Below are 15,993 nucleotides of genomic sequence, written 5' to 3' on the forward strand. Positions count from 1 at the left end.
TGTGTGGGTGTGTTTGCCCACATGCACAAACCTGTGGACTGAAGTTGACTGAGATGAGCCGGGTTCCTGGGTCTCTGCTGATTAATGGCAGGCTGAGGTTGTACTGGGAACTCTCGCCCACGCTCTCTGTCCACGTCTCATACAGGCTGGCCGAGTATCTGCAAGACAAAGGGAGCCGGATCCGGCATACACAATCCAACTAAAGTCATGATCACATAAATTATAAGAAATAAAAATGATACATAAAGAAAAGGGGGGGGGGTAACCCTGTTTCATGCTCTGGCTAGAACATTTTTTATTATTAAGTTTGTTTTGTTTTTTTCATGAGAGCCACAGGCGTGAAAACCCAACGTGAATTATCATCAGCGACGTAATGAGCAGTTAAAAGGCATGCAATTGAGCAATTTTCCCCTCCTCCTCCTCCTCTGTGGCCGCGAGCAGAGGCGCAAGGCGAAGCGGCGGCGCAAGCAGCCTCTCCGTCCCCGGGAAACAATAAGGTGCGGCGGGGAAGGGTCAGGTGGAGGCATGTGCGGCTAATGTGGGGATAAATGCTGATTCATCTGGCCGGGAGCGGAGAATATGTCAGGGCTCCCTACAGCTATATCAAACTGTAAATAGCCACAATTATGATGAGAACTCGGGCGGCGCACCGCTCGCTCCTTATTGGATTTCTGCCGCGAGCTTCATTTCCTGATAGTGGCGCCGCAGACGCAGAGGCAATCAAACGCCTGGGTCATGGCCATAAATCACGGCGCATTTTGTCTGTGGGGGTAATGAGTGAGCGTGGCCATCTTGCTCCCGGCTGGAATATGTATAATAATGCAGGCTGCTCATCGGAGGCGGCGGCAGTGATTATGACAGCATAACAAGGGCTCTAATTTCTGAGGGAAGTAAATTGAGGGCAAAGAAATGCTGTTGTTCATCATTCTATTACTGCGGTTGCAGGGTGGGGGGGTTGCAAGGGATGTAAAGCCCAAAGAATGGGAATCTGCTGGGGCGGCGCTTCACATTTCTGTTCACGGCTGGATTGATCCAAGTCACATTCATTCATTCATAGGCAGCGCAGCTTCGCACAGAATAGGCTTCGTCAACTCATTGATTTTTGATTTGACACAGTGTATTAAATTTCCAGGTCCCACATTATGAATAATTAAATTCTCCAACAATGTATAGGAACAATGAGGGTCTTTATCCTGCCAGTGAGCTCCCAAGAAATGAGTAAAGTTCATCTTTTGCTTCGCTTGCATGCTCCTATTTTCAGGAAGTATGCTCTGTAATCTGGAAATATGACCTTTGTGATGTCACAAGGGGCTCTAAAAACCATCCGATGTCAGCGACATCACCTTCGGTCAGGTGTTGTGTCAAGGTCCTCTTGGAAGTAAGCATCCGTGTCAGCAGGAAAATGTGCTCTGCCGACACTGTTTGTACTTGTGGTGACAAATCCTGACAACCAAAACCGTGATTGCATCATTATATGTTGAAGTTGAAGAAGTTGAGGCCACTGAGCTGAGTTTTGTTAAATAAATAAAAAGAACAAACAAACAGACCAGTTGCCTCAACTTAATTTTGAAATATTACAATGGCCGTGAAGACTGAGAACCTTGACACACACCATTTCATGTTTTGCATCTTTCCTTGTTAAGATTTTCTGGAGAAAAAGTCAAACTTTCCAAACTTTTTCTCACGGCGATCGTCTTGTGCAAATGAAAAGTTTCCCAGTTTTCTAACAATAACGTGTGACTCTCACAGAACTCCCTGGAAAGTCCTTTTTTTGTTGGCTTTTTTTCAGGAAGAGTGTGACAGGATGCAGTCCTGTGATTTGGCTCATTGTGAGGTCACAGTGGGTACTGATACCTCTCTGTAATCTGGGAGAGATTCAGTTTTGTGATCTACACAGGTTTTACTTTATTATACATTTTACATCTCTAAGGTTTTTTAGCAGTTCACCGTGTGCGGCTGCTTCACTGGGCTAAAGCTCATAAAACGGTCGTACTGGAACTTTACATCCATGGCTGTGCAAAACTCAATTGTGGTCAGGCTTCTCTTCTATACTTGACTGTGAAGAGAGAAGTCTTGTGTGATCACGGCCCAGATATTCCAATTGGCTACAGTAATTTATATTTTTATTTATTTATTTTAATTTAAATGTATCTAATTTTGTACTTGACTCCAATTGCAGAACTAAATCCACCCAGCTCTTAAAAGGCAGCTCACACAACAGTAAAAATACTGCTGACAAGCACCAACGGTAAAAAGGCTCAGCATCCAAGGAGCAGTTTTAATGGCACGGATGGGAACCGCTCTATAGGAGGCTGGTGGGCTTAATGTTGGGGCTGATCCGCATGTGTACATGTTTAAACACGTAAGGCGTGGGCTCAATTGACTTGATTGATTTTAGCACATCCGCTTGGTATTTACTGACGGCAGGCTCATGGTGCCAGGAAGGTCAGTACACTTAATGAAAACAAAATCAATAATATTAATAATGATTAGAACCAGGAGAGGAATACATTATAACGAACTAAAGCAAAGAAGAGTAATTATAATAGACTGAAACTGTTCTGTGTTTACCACACAGATTTATACCCTCAGATTATAATCCACTGGCCTCTCTGTCCTCATCCCTAAATAGAACCCACTGCTTTCGACTTCCTCTACTGGCAAATAAAGCTAAACACGTGGTTTCCATTGAGAAGGGGTACAGTCATGGAAATGCAGCCTTGATAAAACTGACAACTTGTGCAACGTCCCGACTGCATGGATAACATCACTTTAAATAGGGAATCAAACACACGCAGCATCCAGGGAGTGTCAAATTGCGCTTTGAATCAAAAGTATTCGCAAGCTTTCAATGGACACATTTATCGATTATCTAACACCTTTAAGCATTTTAAGCCACCTATTTTGCTATTTAGGCAAACACAAGATTAAACAATAAATAAATACACTCACACTTGACAAAACACACAGTTTCTCAAACCTGAGGTACAAAACCTGTGGATGAATAAACATACTGAAACCACTGACAGCCTATTGTTCTACGTGCAGTGGAACTCCCGGGGTAAAACTGATTGGATTGGATTTTTTTTTTTTTTTCTTAAAATGGATGATTGAGATTTTATAACAGAAAGCTGAGAAATTCCAGCTGCCCTGCATCTGGCAACCGTATAGTGGGTCTTAATTCTTTCGCTAACTTGTAATCCACCCTTAAGTGGCCTTTAGTGAGGAGAGGCGGAAAATACTCCCTGTGCAATTTATTTGCTCCTCCTTTTTTTTTTAGTAGTATTTAAAAAGAAAAAAAACAACAAAAAAAAAACACGATAGCAAAATGTATGGCTTTGTTTTTTGCAAGGCGTCTCCCGCAGCCCCGGTTCCCTCCCTTGTGTAAAGACCTCCCGTTCCCTGCCACTGCGGGCTGCTGTGTCTTGCCGGTTTTGATGCTGGATGTGGTCTAAAAGTTCATTCCTCACGCGGCAACAGCGAGCGCAAAGCATCGCACGCGGGATTATGGGCGACCCGCAAAATAATTTGCGGAGCAGCGGCACGGTAATGAGAACATAAATCACGCTGCTCTCCAACGCTGCGGGTCTACGTGGCCTCACCACCGGTGGGAGCCGCTGTGCGGCGGCGGCGGCGGCGGCAGGGTTGACTAACACTACACAAATGTTGTGTTTCAAAGAAAACGACGGGATGAAATTAGGGTGTGTTTTTCTTTTTGTTTGTTTGTTTTGTTTTTTTAATAAATCATTCAGATGACAAAAAGCTTCCCTCAACCCCTGACCTGGACAAATGAGGAGGCTAATATCCGATGAATGCCTCTCTAGCTTCCTATAGCCTCTCCGCTTCTCCTGCCTTCGTGCTCCTTTGTGCAGCAACACATACGTCCGAGCATGACGACACGCGGTGCAATACGCCGAGATAGCATCGTCACGCACCTGTCCAGCAGTTGCATCATCTCCTCATATTTCTGGATGACCCTGGCACCCTCCGGAGATTCCAGGCACCTTGCAGAGAAGATGAGATTTCACGAGGCGAGCGGGAGGTTATTTCCAATATCTTCCAAGTGGCCAATACTCCAAAACATTGTTTTGTTACGCCGCATTTGAAAGTGCCATCGCAGCGATAATCGCTCGAGATGCATGACTAGAGCAAAATTATTTTCTTTGCTTTTTTTTTTTTTTTTTCCTTCATGCGCCGTGTTGGGGGTGACTCACGGGTGGGGGAGGTGCGTGAATTTGGAGAAGGGAGTCTGGATCCGCTGCTGCAGTTCTTGGGCCCATCTGAGGCCTCCTGCAACCTCTGGCATGTTCTTACTCACTGCAGTCCAGCCTGCAAGAGTCGGCAGTCATTACTCACACACGCTTCACATTCACTTGTTTCCTACCACAGGTCAAGCATATCGCTGCTCACGGAGCGAGGATGCCTCGTATTCATTATGGCATTTTAATCATTGCATTAATCTCCACATTTTTTTTTTCTTGGTGCCAGTAATATATGGAAATAAGAATGTTATACAGAACGTATACAGTCAAACTTTTTTTTTTTTATGACTTTAAACATCAGTTTGTTAAAGGACCTGTAGTACACTGAATTCAGACACATATTGTTAGACATATCAATGACATGTGTCCGAAACACATATCATTGTTAGACAGATAAACTGACCTTGCAGGTCACCGAGAAATTCTGTGGATAATTCATTGTGTGAAAAAAATCTGGAAATTTGTGCTTTGGTCGAGTCTCAATATAAAACCATTAAGCAATGGGTGGAGTTAAAGTCAGCGTTGCTATAGCCACTATATCATTATGACAAGACCTAAAGCACGTCATTAGATGACTGGAGGGCTGGAATAAAATGTAGTCGTGCACGTCTTTGACATTTTTGACGGTTCTAATTGATGTCATTTTAAATAGATGTGAAAATGAGCTAAAATGCTAAAATTGGAAGCAATTTCTGTCAATTTCCTTAGAGACAATTTTGAGATCCTCAACCATTTTACTTGAGAAAGGTCTATGAACGAAACGTCGCAATAGAAAGTTTGCAAGTTGGCCACGTGTGCGGGATTTCGTTTTTGTAAGATCCTCAACATGACCATAAGTCAAATCCTTTGTGTATTTCTGTGTATGGTCCTATATGGTAGATAGGTAAAACATATCATATTAGGGAAACAAAAGCAGAAACTCAAAGTTGAGTCTATTTTTTGCAGTCCTGTAAACAAATTTATGTTTTGTTTTTTTTGTTTTTGTTTTTTAAGAATTTGGTCATTTTAGCATTTATGTGTAGCTGAAAAAGACATGAAATTAGGTTAAGTCAAGATGGCAATGCAATATATTGCAGTACTGAATAGGGCCTGAATTTAATGATCCATGATTACATGAAATAGCATTTGTGTGCATCATTATATCTTGTTGGAGACTTATGTGGCATTTATCTTATTCTGACCACAATATTTTGTGTTACCTTGTAAAAATAAAAAATAAACATTCTTAATGTTTTTGCCTTTTCTAATGGAAAACATCCAAAATAGGAGAGATTCCCTGTGGCATGTAATGGGACCACCTGAGGGCCGTGTGAATGTGCCATCATGTCATTGAAGCCATAGGAGCAATAACAAGCCGATGCCCTTCCTAATGGACACAACAAAACTCAAAGGACGGCAATGGATCTGTCAAATCAGGCTGCATCACTGTGAGGGCGGACTGTGGGTGTCCTGAGGCTTAAAAGGTCTTAATGGTTTACAATGTTTGTTAAACTTCAAAAAAAAAGAAGAAAAAAAAAGAAAACACTTGTATTGCCTCTCTTTCCGTTTTAATTGAAAAGTTCAGTGGGAAGTTTGTTTCCTCCCAAAGTGTCGTTGAGTTTCCTTGAGCAGACGGCAGTCGTCGGTAAGTAGGCCGTTTAGTGCGGCTTCCAGTTATAGAGGCGGCTGTCAACGAGGGGATATAAATATCACTAATAACGCTCGAGGACTTAATGCCTTAGGCTACTCATAGTATGGTGCAATTTTAATTCCAACTCATACTCTTAAAGTCAATCGTTTTGAATAATGTGCCGAGACTGTAGCTGCTCATCTTCAGGCCTTTTGGCTGAAGGGCTCAAACTGTACGTCTGTCTGTAGAAAACATCTCCGCTCCTTCTGTAAATCTGTCTGGCATCACTGGTAGCAGGACAGAAGCGAGTGCTCTCCTGAATTCACCTGACTTACACAATGTGCACTTGATAGTATTTTATATCCAAAGCGCTGCGATGCAACGTGACTGGGTGGAAAGCACAGAGGACCACTTCTGCTATTTTCTTCTATCACACGGCTCTTGAGGTTTTAACCACGCATTAATGAAATCAAGATGAACAAATGTAGACGCTAAGTTAAACAAGAAGATGGTAATGAGATGGTGAGTAGCAGCAAACAAGGGTTTCCACATGTTTCCACGCGTGCGATAAAATAAATGTGGATGAGATACTAAATGAATCTTAACATCCACAGTAAACACTTGAAGCATCTTTTGTTTAATAATTGCATTTGATGCATTCAGAATTGCTTTATCTGCACTAATAATGCCACTGTCAATGCCAAGGTCAGTTCAATTCAGTATTTCAAGTGGAAATTTGTGAAATAAAAGTAGCTTGAGGAGGTACTCACTTTGATGTAGATGTTTTTTTTGCACAAAAAAATTAACATCTATTGTCAGAAAAGTGGAATTTGCATAAAGGTTTTTAGCTTGAAGGACCTCTCAGTCATACCTCTTCCTGATCCACTCACAATAGCAGCAATCAGACCCTCTAGCGTCTGTGACTTTGTGATACTAGTGCGTCACGATTACATTTAAGAGTCTCACCCAGCTCCTCTGCTGCTTTGATGTGCTGGTCGTACAGAAATTTGCAACAGTCCAGCTCTTTGTCAAACATGGAGACGAGTCTAGGGTATCTCTCTCGGACATCTCTGGCCAACAGGGGGCGTTCCAGCAAGCTACCAAACATATCCAGGAGCTGCAAACATCAGATAAGCCCATCGACATTTCCAGGTGTGAACATCTTTGTATGCAGGAGAAAGGCAGGCAGAGACGACTGTGTATTGGACCTTGAAAATGTGTTCCAGGCCGGGGGCGTCGTCGAACGCCTGGCAGAAGATGGCACCTAGTCGTCTCTCCGTGTCGTCCACCTTCAGTCTGAGCTTCTTCACGTCCTCTTCATACTCCTGTGGGGCAAAAAAAAAAAAAAGCTGAGTGAGATAACTGGAAAAACATCAAGGACCTGGGCATGCTAGCCTGTGGCCATTGCGACATATTCCTTCTCATTGTGCTGACTCACAGCCATTGAGCGTGTAGAAAGGGAACGGCTTTTACAAGCAGAGTAAATTGCTTTTCTTGCTATAACTTGGGAACATCTTGGTTAAACGACCGAATGGTGGCGCGGGGGGGTTGGAGGGGAAATGTCTGTTTGGGAAGGAAAAAATAATTTGCTGCACAAAAGCTGCAGTGACCAGCTTTGGTGATGTTAGGCGGCTTGGATAAAGGTCATGCACTTTAAAGTATTCAGGGGTAAAAGATTACTACGAGCCTTGAGCATGTTGTGAATCTTATGAAAGGACCGTGAAAATGAACTGACCTTTTACATTGTGCTACAAAAATAATGCCCATTTTCCCCAGGAGGGATGTGAACAAACCTCCGTGTGCCATGTGATACTGAGAGCGCGTACCTTGTTGTTGAGCTCCAAGCAGTCGTGGGGCTTCTCCGTGAAGAGTTTGTATGTGTCCACAAACTCGTGGTGGAGCGACTGGACCTGATGGCTGAGGACTCGACCTCTGACCCCACCAATTTCCAGTTTCTCAAGCTTCTGCAGGTCCACAGCTGTCAGCAAGATTTCCTGTTGGGATTAAAAAAAGAAGGGAGAGAAAGAACAGACATCAAGGCTGTAAGCCCCAAAACACCCGAAGAACCTTAGAGTCTTAAGAACAGCAGGTATCTCTACATCTTGAGATAAATTCATCCACAAATAGCTGGCTCACCTTAATAGTATTGACACTGCTGAGGAACTGGTCGAGTCCAGAGAAGATCAACAGTGACGGGAAGTCCCAAGGCTTCACCGACCTCCCGTTCTGCCGGTACTGGCTCAGATTGGCCCGGCGGTCTTCATAGGTGTTCCTGAAGAGCTGCAGGATGTCCACAGTCGTCTGCACCTTCGAGAGACTCTCTACAACCTCTCCCCTGAGAATCTCCTCTGCAACTAGATAGTCCCGGGCCTAGTGTTAAAAAAAAATAATGCCGACAGTTGAGGAGTTTTGTTTTTGAAACACAGCAGATGCCCTTGTGACAAATATCTAGTTGTGATCTACAATACAAAAGATAATCAGCTAGTATGTATATCGCAAGCAACATTTGTGTGTAGTTGTGTGTAGTTTCCCAATTGGGAAATCTACCAAAACCAACTATCTATCTATCTATCTATCTATCTATCTATCTATCTATCTACAAGCGTTTTCTTGTAGCAGTCATATCTGAAATGTTTAAGGGGAACTTGCTGATCTCTGAGGTCAGCCACCAGGTAAAATTAAAAAGTTCTGGCGTCGCTTTTAGAGTTTTTTTGGTCTATTTTAATTTGAAAAAAATAAATACTCAGAAAATGGAAGTGGAAGTCTGCTTGTCAGTGATTCAAATGTTGATGGCACACAAGACTATATTTAAAGATGTGTCTCACACATGATCGGGATAGTACAGCGCTCAAGCGAGGGCAAGAATTGGGAGCAAACTTTATCGAATCCTCAGACACAAATCAGATTTGCACTGTAAGCTTATCCAGCTCTAGCTTAACATTAACAGTGAATTGTAGTTAGCCTCCTCATGGCTATTATTGGTTAGTATTTAAAGAAAGCCTTGCTAAAGATAGTTAGAGGTACAATGCTGCCCACCAAGCCGTCACTGCAGTTTAATGTTGTTCTTTTATTGCCAAAACGCCTCCAGTTCTGATAAAACTGCCGATTGAGGCATCCACTCTAATCTCTTTGGGAGCAGCCTTCCTTTAGAACGATGTCGTAACTTCTTCCAAGTCTTCTTCTGTGGTTTTTCAAAGCAGCTGCTCCCATAAAACTTTATACTTTATGTAGAGCAAGCTTACTGGTTACTCAATATAAAAAATTTTTATGACAATTTGAATTGAAAGTGCTGTTTGCAAGAGGCTGAGGAGTTTAAATTCAAGGTTAATTGAAAAATGTAGGTTATCTGCTGTTCACTTGCTTAACTGTACTATGCACAGTAAGGAAGCTCGGTGCCACTTAGAGATTTGTGTCTCCACAAAAAGAAAAAAGAAAAAAGGAATGAAACTTTTGAAACACACCAATGCATACAGTGTCGTCATACAAACACATGGTGAACTTCTCCTTTTCCTTTCAGATGTTCCCCTAATGAGTCCCCACAGTGAGTCATCTGCTTTCATCTCTTCAAACTGTTTTCTCACACCAACTAACTTTGCATCTTCCCTCCCGACATTCTATGAATCAACAGGTCATTGTGTTGAAACCAGGTAGGACTACTTGGCAACAGGAACGCTCAGGAAGTCGCACAGCCCTGAGATCAGGTTGCCGCAATACACAATGACGGCTGGGCGGCTGACCTGTTGCACGAGGAGGTTGCAGGTCTCCTGCAGCAGAACAATGAGGCGTGGCGGCGTGCAGTAGTATCTGCAGTTGGCCCACACCAGGCACACGGTGTGCATCAAGGGGCCGATCTGACCTCTGACCTCGGGAAACTCTACGTTCTCCATGTCCTCGAACAGATGCTGCAGCGGCTTCAGGTAGATGCAGATGTCCCTCGCCTCTTCCAGCGCTGGCAAGTGAGGATGGGTTAGTGCAGGATTCCACAACAAGGTACGAGACAACGAAAGAGACGCTTTGGGCGCCGCTACCTGCACGGACATCCTGCTGCATGCTGCTCATAGCGGGGGAGTAGCTGCTCTCCACAGCTTCCAACAGCGCCACCATCCTGTCCACCTTAGAGGACTGCAGCTGTGCGTGGATGCACTCCAAATCTGCACATCTGCAAGGAGAAGTGAAGTTAAAAATGAAGTGTGTAATATTTGGAGATTTTGAGAAGAAACAGCGACATCAAGTGGTTACGTATTAGATTGCAGCCCTGACCCTCTCACCCTCCCTCTCCTGAGCTTGCCAGTGAGCTACAGTGGCCTGCTCACCCAAACCTTGATACCTCGTCCACCGTCTTCATTGTTGGTTTATTGGAGGATGCAAGCATTCACGGTAAATACGAAACACACTGTCAGGCAGGCTGGAGTGTCCACACCAGGCTTCCTTAGAAATACGGCAGTGCAAGATGGCAGCTGTGGCTCAGTAGGTAGAGCAAGCTCCGAATTGATGATCGAAGGGTTGGCGGTTCAAATCCTGGCTCCAACCGTCCACATCTTTGAAGTGCCCTTGGGCAAGACACTGAACCCCATATTGCTCCCAATGGGCTGGCAGCACCTTGCATGGCAGCGGACACCCAATAGTGTATGGGTGAATGAGTGAATGAAAGGCCATTGTAAAGCGTTTTGGGGTATTGTGCTGGAAAACACTACATAAGTGCAGTCCATTTACCATGGCAGCTAACTAGGAGCAAGGCCCTTGCTCTATGTATATTCTGATATGTAAATAAGAGCCGTTCTATGGGTGGGAAAAACACAAATGACTTTCATTGTGCTGTGAGTATACACTTTCATTAATGTGTTTATGGGCAATTCATTAAGCTTTTATCAATATAAAAATCATAAATCAGACTAAATTTTACACACTGGACCTTTAAAAGTTGTGCTGATCCTTCACGTAGGTCTGTGTGAAAACTCTCGATGACATGTAGGAGCCATTTGAGACAAAGAAGGTCAAAAATGTGTTCCGCCTTAACGCATCGCAGGCAGTGAGGAGGGCAAAGTTTTAAATAAGTGATTAAATTTAAAATAAGGCCAACTTCTCTCCGTGTACAGTCATGTTTTTCGACGTGGCTCTCCGCAGCTTGTACAACCGGGTGCACTTCGCTTGCCCACGTAGAAAATTAAAAAAGGCAGATGGAGACTAAATACGTTTTTTGTCACCATTGCGCTGAGGGAAAAACAAATGATAAAACTTGCCCGTATTGGCCCCATCAGAACTTAATTTTGCTGCTGAAGCACAACAGAGAAATGAAACGACGCTCCAAAATCCATTTTTCACTTGAGAGCACAGGTGTTCTGATTCTAGAATAATTAGCAACCGCGCGCGCACAAAAAAAAAAAAACTTTGAGAAGAATTCAACTCTGAACAAATTGCCCATGGACGTGCGGTGTGTGAGGTGCCCACCTGTTCTTCCAGAAGAGCAGCTCTGCGTGCGGCGTGGGCTTTTTGCCCGCCAGCAGCGCCTCGGACGAGTCTTTCTTCAGGACGTCTCCGATCTGATGGCTCCACTCAATCACGGCCGACTCCAGGGAGTGGATGACACCCTCGTCCACCTCCCCACTGTGGAGTTTTCACATGCAGTCGTTTATAAAACGGAGACCTGCTTCGGACAATGCACTGAGCTGCTACTTTCCGTCCCGTGTGTTTCGTTTACCTTTTGTCTGCCTCCAGGGAAGCTTGCTCTGCTCTCTCTGAGCCCGCAGGGAGAGGCAGCAGAGTCTTGCCTTGGACTTGGCCCGACATCACGAATACGCTGGTCTTGAGGGCATGAACGTGGCGTCTGATATCCTGAGACACGACCTGTGGCCATTCGCTTTGGTTCTGGCTGTTGCACAGAAGAGGTGCCACAACCTGGAGGGGTAGGTGGAAGAGGATAAAACGATGGCTTCTCACGAAACGACCGCTGCAGGCTTTGAAGGCCCAATGGTAATATGTCAAAGGTGTCTTCTAGTATGAACTTTCAGTTAAATTGAAGTTTAAGTTAAGGTTTACATTTCCCTATTATAAGTATTAATGACTAAATGAAGAAACAGTTGCACTTGCAAGGAGGCGGTTGTATTGAGAAGCAATCATCTGTGAAGGCCAGCAGATGGATCTACTGTTTCATGATTTTACTTTGACTTCACAGCCGGTATAAAAGAATACAGCATATGAGACATAACACTGAGATCAACTGGTGCCAATCAAAGTGGCCTTTTCCTTTGTGATATACATGCACCTGGACATGGAAATAGCCTGCTTCCTTCTGGCTTCCTACCTTGCTGAAAGTCTATTTGGATAGCAGTAACTAACATGAGTGCATGGCCAATGCCATCAACCCACACAATGTAAATATATTTGTCTTTATTTGCCTGTAAAATACTTTCACTTCATTGGACGCTGCTGAATAATTCACACTGGGCATACAGTGGGTTAAAAAAACAAAAAACATTTAGTCTTGTACATACAGGATAACTTTAGGTTTATTCTGGTGCTCTGGTGCCAGTATAATGTAGATGCTTTATTCAAAGTCTCCTCGGATCAGTATTTATTTCATTGAATCATTCCTTCATGAATTCATACTGACACTGATCGAGGAGGAGGGACTACTGTTCATCTGGCTTGGCTGACTTTCTATGACAGATTTACAACTCATAAACTCATCAACTTCCTCGTAAAAACATTATGTTGGCCAGTTGCCGTAATGTGTCAGGCCTGGATTACAGTTTGGCCACAAACCCTTCGGGACCAAAGACGCCGGGGCACTGTGTCATAATTAGGTTGTGATAATTATTCATAATCTTGCTAAATAGGGCCGAAATGATGAGAACCTTAAGGCTAGCCATCAATCACACACAGGGGTTGTTATTTAACATCTAGATGTAAAGCCTCCAGCATAGTGACTGTACCCAATATATCCAGTTGGTTTACTTTACATTTCATTGCTCTCATGAATCTCATTAGTGGGGTATTTAGTGCAGTTTAAGTGCAGTTTTAAAACATTTCTCGATTGTATGATGAATGGTAGAATGGGTTTATAAAGCATGTTTTGTTTCATTAAAGTGACTGACTAATTGAACCCTGATTTCATTTTCCTGTTGTGTCTGTCTCTATTGTTTGAGTTGGATAAATTGCCGGTGTGACAAAGAAATTTGCGAAATTCCCTCATTGGCCATTTGAGAAAAGGTTATTTATGCTGTGTGTATTTGTATGCCAATTGTAGTTTATAAAAACACACACACACACACACACACACACACACACACACACACACACACACACACACACACACACGCACGCACGCACGCAAACACACATTTGAACAAATGTTTTGGAACAATTTCCACAAAAACTAAAAGATGTTACTCTGGCCAATTTTCATTTTACCAAAGTCACAGTGATAATTGACAGCATATTTTTCATCAAAATAAACTTTGCTATAATGTTTGCTCATCATTATTTTATATTTTACTTTATCCCGCAAGTGGGAATATGTCCTAAACCAGTTTGGCTTCATTGTGATGCTTAATAGAAGGTAAACTGGCACTAACTGAAAAAGTTATCTAATCGCATCAAAAGATCACTCGGAAAAATTAAAAGTAGTGAGTGCAAACACACACACACACACACACACACACACACACACACACACACACACACACACACACACACACACAAATAAGCTCTACTGTTTGCAAATTTGAAATGCTTGCACCCAGTGAGCTTGGTGAACATCAAAAACAAAACAAAAACAAACTCACACGTTTATGTAAAAACTCTACTATGTGAACAAACAGGCCCACTTGTTAGCAAACTAGAAAGCCTTGCAAACAATGAGCAAGGTGAAAAACTCCAGGGTGAGGTTTGGGTGGGTGTCAGTGACCTTATCATTGGCTGAACTCACAACTAGAGGTGGGTGTATGGATACACGATATTAATAGTATCGATCCCAAGTTTGTATCTGTATCAGTTCAATACTAGTGTGTTGAGATCGTTACTTTAGTTTCAGTTTTGCCCTTGTATGCATTGCAGTTTTGTCCAAGAGGCAATAATATGCTTCCATAGCAATAGCAGGTCGCTGGACACGAGCTTCTGTCTCAGTGCAGATTCACCCATAACGGGGAAAAGCAGATTATTTTTCTCTCTCTTTTTTTTTTTTTAATATTGTAGTTTGTGAACTCTGTACCTCAATTTGTGTTTTAATTTGTTCTCAAATTATATTTTTGGCTTTGGTTTAATTAAGGAAATATTGCACCCAAATTGTTTTTTTTTTCTATCGTTTCTCTTTATCTTATTAATATGATAACACGATTTAATAGTTTACTACTGTAGTAGTATAAAATTAATAGTTTACTTTAAATCGTTTTTAAAAGTTAGAATTAGAAAGTATCGCCATCGGCATTATTGTCCCTGTGTTTACTTGGTATGGGATCAATACCAAAACATGCAGCGTCGCACACCTCGAGATCAGACTAGACTTGTCTGAGGCAAGAGGAAGAAGTGAGACACCGAGCTAGCCAGCCAGCCAGCCCCCGGCATCTACCAATAATTAACAGGCTGCTCCTCTCCCCTGTGCTCACCTCCTCTACCAGAGCAGAAAACTGCTCCAGCGGCTCGCAGGACAACTCCCCGCACACCAGGTTCCCCCTCATGGACAGCAGGCTGAGCGCCGCCGTCCTCCTCTTCACAAAGTACACCGCCCTGTTCCGGAAGTCTGCGGCCGCGAAGCCGGCGGCGGGTTGCAGCAGCCCGGCGGCGGTCAGCGACACCAGCAGGCTCCGCGGCTCGGCCCCGTCCAGGAAGTCCAGCAGCAGCCGCAGGTCGTCCTCGCCGGACACTAACTTCTGCCATTTGTCGCGCTTCACTTTCAGAGTCCGGAGCACGTAGTCCGCTATGAAGTCCAGTCTCTCGTCTTGGGCGGGAGGCTCCTCCATGTCCGCAGAGTGCTCACCGGGTCAGGCCCGTGAGCTGAGTGCGTGAAGTGATTTGTGTGTGTCGGCCTCTATAGTAACGCCGTGTTTGCATTAATCAGGCGGTTGCTTAGGGGACTTGCGCGACCTGGAGCTGACCCAGAACCGGCTCGTCCCTCTGTGGTCGCACCTGCTGACTGACAGCCATTGTTATTTTATTCTCTTCGTGTGTTTGGCTTGAGGGGGAAAGTTTCAGACCACTACCCCCACCCGCCAAAAAAAAAAAAAGAAAGAAAAGAAAAGTTTTGATCTTATTATGATTATTACTATCACTGATTTGGGTTCTATCAAAAGGTTTTGGTTGTGGGTTAAACCGGAATAAGTCATGCACAGGCGGTGTGAATCCTTTCAAATCAAAGGTACCGTCCATCCATCTATTTTCAATACCCCGCTTGTTCCTGAAATCAGGGTTGAGTGGGTCTGCTGGAGCCCAAGGTAATATAGCCTTTTAAAAAAAAAAAGAAAAAAAAAGAAATCTTCATTTTCATCAAACATGAATAACAAATCCACCCCAAATAAATAAATAAATAGAGCATTTACCCGTTGAAAAAAAAAATCCTTGCTACTTCAAAAATGCTGAATTTTGGCTCTCTCCTCAAACGTTTTGTTGTGGCTTTGACAAGTTTGGAAGGGGGGGAAAGTTACTGCAAGTGTGCTAAGACAGCCGAACAAACACCTGGCTGGGCATGCTGTCACTAATTTAATAAAATAAAGTTAATAGTGCCCTTTGTGACACTATAAAGTGCTGATTTCCATAACTGTGTTTTAATATGTTTTTAAAGCCAGCAAAATAAGTAAAAAAAGAAAAAAGAAGAAGAGCGAGGGGGGAGAGAGAGAGAGAGAGAGAGAGAGAGAGAGAGGCATTTTTCATTTCTTTGTAGTGTGGTAGTACCTCACACATTTTGAAGAGAATTTTAAATATGTGCCCTAATTAACAGTAACTTGCCTTTAATGGTTGCTGCACATCAAGCAACGCGTTTCTGCTGTCACAAATTGAAACACCCCTTTTTTCCAGATAAAAAGAAGGCAGAAACCAATTTGGATCATGTGTTAACCCTCTAGCAGTATACAGAAGTTCATATGCAGTGGAATGCCACCTATTGAAAACTGAGGAAGAGCAAAGCAAAAG

General features: G+C 43.3%; 1 protein-coding gene across 3 annotated transcripts in view; it reads right to left on the bottom strand.

The window, feature by feature from the left end:
* Positions 1 to 14,949, bottom strand: part of dnah9 (dynein, axonemal, heavy chain 9) — a 156,519-nt gene extending 141,570 nt beyond the window's left edge. For 2 of the 3 annotated variants that reach the window (XM_076033699.1, XM_076033698.1), the window contains exons 1-12: positions 14,475 to 14,944; positions 11,570 to 11,766; positions 11,320 to 11,475; positions 9,900 to 10,030; positions 9,609 to 9,820; positions 8,008 to 8,241; positions 7,698 to 7,865; positions 7,080 to 7,196; positions 6,838 to 6,988; positions 4,215 to 4,329; positions 3,936 to 4,004; positions 32 to 158 (exon numbers count right to left, since the gene is read on the bottom strand). In XM_076033699.1, the coding sequence (XP_075889814.1) occupies positions 32 to 158; positions 3,936 to 4,004; positions 4,215 to 4,329; positions 6,838 to 6,988; positions 7,080 to 7,196; positions 7,698 to 7,865; positions 8,008 to 8,241; positions 9,609 to 9,820; positions 9,900 to 10,030; positions 11,320 to 11,475; positions 11,570 to 11,766; positions 14,475 to 14,828 (2,031 nt within the window). In that variant the 5' untranslated portion in view covers positions 14,829 to 14,944. Of the gene's footprint in view, positions 1 to 31; positions 159 to 3,935; positions 4,005 to 4,214; positions 4,330 to 6,837; positions 6,989 to 7,079; positions 7,197 to 7,697; positions 7,866 to 8,007; positions 8,242 to 9,608; positions 9,821 to 9,899; positions 10,031 to 11,319; positions 11,476 to 11,569; positions 11,767 to 14,474 lie in introns of all 3 variants that reach the window. The other variant, XM_076033700.1, reaches the window with a different exon arrangement.
* Between the last annotated feature and the right edge of the window lie 1,044 nt (positions 14,950 to 15,993).

Source organism: Nelusetta ayraudi, unplaced genomic scaffold (genome assembly GCF_046127955.1).
Source record: "Nelusetta ayraudi isolate G7.1 ecotype Tasmania unplaced genomic scaffold, CSIRO-AGI_Nayr_v1 ptg000042l, whole genome shotgun sequence".
In the NCBI taxonomy this organism is placed as follows: domain Eukaryota; kingdom Metazoa; phylum Chordata; class Actinopteri; order Tetraodontiformes; family Monacanthidae; genus Nelusetta; species Nelusetta ayraudi.